The sequence below is a fragment of the Gavialis gangeticus genome, unplaced genomic scaffold, assembly GCF_001723915.1.
Source record: "Gavialis gangeticus isolate Ggan-Ray unplaced genomic scaffold, GavGan_comp1, whole genome shotgun sequence".
Classification (NCBI taxonomy): domain Eukaryota; kingdom Metazoa; phylum Chordata; order Crocodylia; family Gavialidae; genus Gavialis; species Gavialis gangeticus.
In genome coordinates, this window is record NW_017728996.1 from 43,047,116 (window position 1) to 43,049,049 (window position 1,934).

Below are 1,934 nucleotides of genomic sequence, written 5' to 3' on the forward strand. Positions count from 1 at the left end.
CCCCCCCCCCCCCCCCCCAGCCTCGCCGCCGCTGCCAGGCCCCAACAAAAGCCGGCAGGGAAGGGGAGGCAGTAGGGAGGTGACGAGGGGGAGGGAAGCAGGAAGAGGAGGGGGGCACAGTGGCAGCACCCCACTGCCACTGCCAGGCCCTGAGAACAGCTGGGAAGGAGGGAGGGGAGTCTGGGGAGGGAGATGGGGGTTCACGTGGCCAGACGTGCAGCAGCAGCAGCAGCTTGGGGTGCTGGGTGGCAGCTGTGGCTGCTGCATGCAAGCTTCCTTCCCTCTCCTGTGCCTGAGAAACTGTGGTGCTGCAGGGTGAAGCTGTGAGGGGCAGAGGAGGCGCACAGAGCCAGATGGGGGGTGGTGCACAGAGCCGGAAGCAGAATGGCGGCAACATGGGTCAGTGGGTGGTGGCGTCTGTCCCCACCACCCTCCTCCCCACATCATTCTTGATGGGCAATTGGCTAGTTTTTCAATATGAGCAAAACCTCACTGCATCCAGGCCACTAAGGGCTGCTGATGCCAGTCCTGGTGACTGTAGGTATGACACAGTATTTTCCCTCTGCTTAGCAGATCCCTTAAGTGCCTAGTCTTGCCAAATCCTCCATCTGTCAGCTGACCTGAGAACTTGTTACGCTAACCTCAAGCTAAACTTTCTCACCCTTGTAGGTTGTATTGATCAATGCTATTAAGGATGTTGCTAAGGCCCTTTCTGACCTCATTGGTGCTACCAAAGGAGCTGCTAGCAAACCAGCAGATGATCCATCCATGTACCAGCTGAAGGGAGCTGCCAAGGTAGGTAGTGTAATAACTTGCTTTGTTTGACATTTATTAACGAAATTGCTGATATTGCTTTGTTACTGCAATCCCAAAGGCTGCTGGCAGTGAATTCTTGTTCACCTAATTCTCTTATTTTCCTGCTTTTTCATCTGTATTCAAATAACTTGAGATGATCTTTAACTGGACAGTTCATGACAGCTGGAAACTTGGATAATTGGCTGCCTTCAATTTGATGTCAATAAACAACAGTTTCTAAGTCATCCGGCAACACCAGTGATGTTGGTGAAACCTGTTTTCTTACCTAAGGACATCCCCATTCTCCTGTGTGCATCTGACTGAGGGAGTATTCTACGTTGCCATAGGAGGGTAGATTTGCATTTTCTGGTAGACTAACGAAATCAGAGATGCATAACATGACCTTTCATAAGCAGAGGGCTGAATCAAATGACTTGTACTATTTATAAAGGATACCAGAATTGATAATCGTTTCATAGTGTGATAGTCCTAAAATGAAAAAATGGTGTTTCCTAAATGTAGGAGGGAATTATGTATTTTCACCTCTCTCTCCTTTCAGGTTATGGTAACAAATGTCACATCACTTTTGAAAACTGTTAAAGCAGTAGAAGATGAAGCTACTCGAGGCACAAGAGCTCTTGAAGCCACAATCGAGTACATCAAACAGGAACTCACGGTAAAAGAATGTAATTGCACATGGCAGCCTGCTAAAGAACACATTTAAAATCAAATTAGGCTGCACCAGAGGCTCCTCAGGACATGTTGCATCTGTCCTGTAGTGAGTTAGATGCAGTTTAGTCACTGCCAGCTGCTCTAAATTAACTCTAAGCTGGTATGTTCCTTCAGCCTACCTGCTTTCCAATGTCACCAGTGACCATTTTGGGGCTGTATTTTGATTTGTGAGATAACTGTCATATCATATACTTGAAGCAATTGTTTTTTTTTTTTATCTCCGTGAGACATGAAACTCCCACTTCAACATTATTTTCTGAATGAAGCACCTTTTTACCTTTTTTAACCTTGCCTTTGCACTGAAGAAACCTTTCAAAGCCAGCATATTTGGCACCTGTGATTTTAATCTTATCTACATTTTTTTCTTCTACTATGCCATTAACAATAGAGCAATTAATATGATCAGA

At 46.2% G+C, this 1,934-nt stretch overlaps 1 protein-coding gene across 3 annotated transcripts in view; it reads left to right on the plus strand.

Annotated features, from left to right (window-relative positions):
* TLN2 (talin 2) overlaps positions 1 to 1,934 on the plus strand; it is a 313,576-nt gene that overhangs the window by 243,030 nt on the left and 68,612 nt on the right. For all 3 annotated transcript variants that reach the window (XM_019504368.1, XM_019504369.1, XM_019504370.1), the window contains 2 exons: positions 670 to 795; positions 1,355 to 1,471. In XM_019504368.1, coding sequence (XP_019359913.1) covers positions 670 to 795; positions 1,355 to 1,471 — 243 coding nt within the window. The remainder of the gene's footprint in view (positions 1 to 669; positions 796 to 1,354; positions 1,472 to 1,934) is intronic.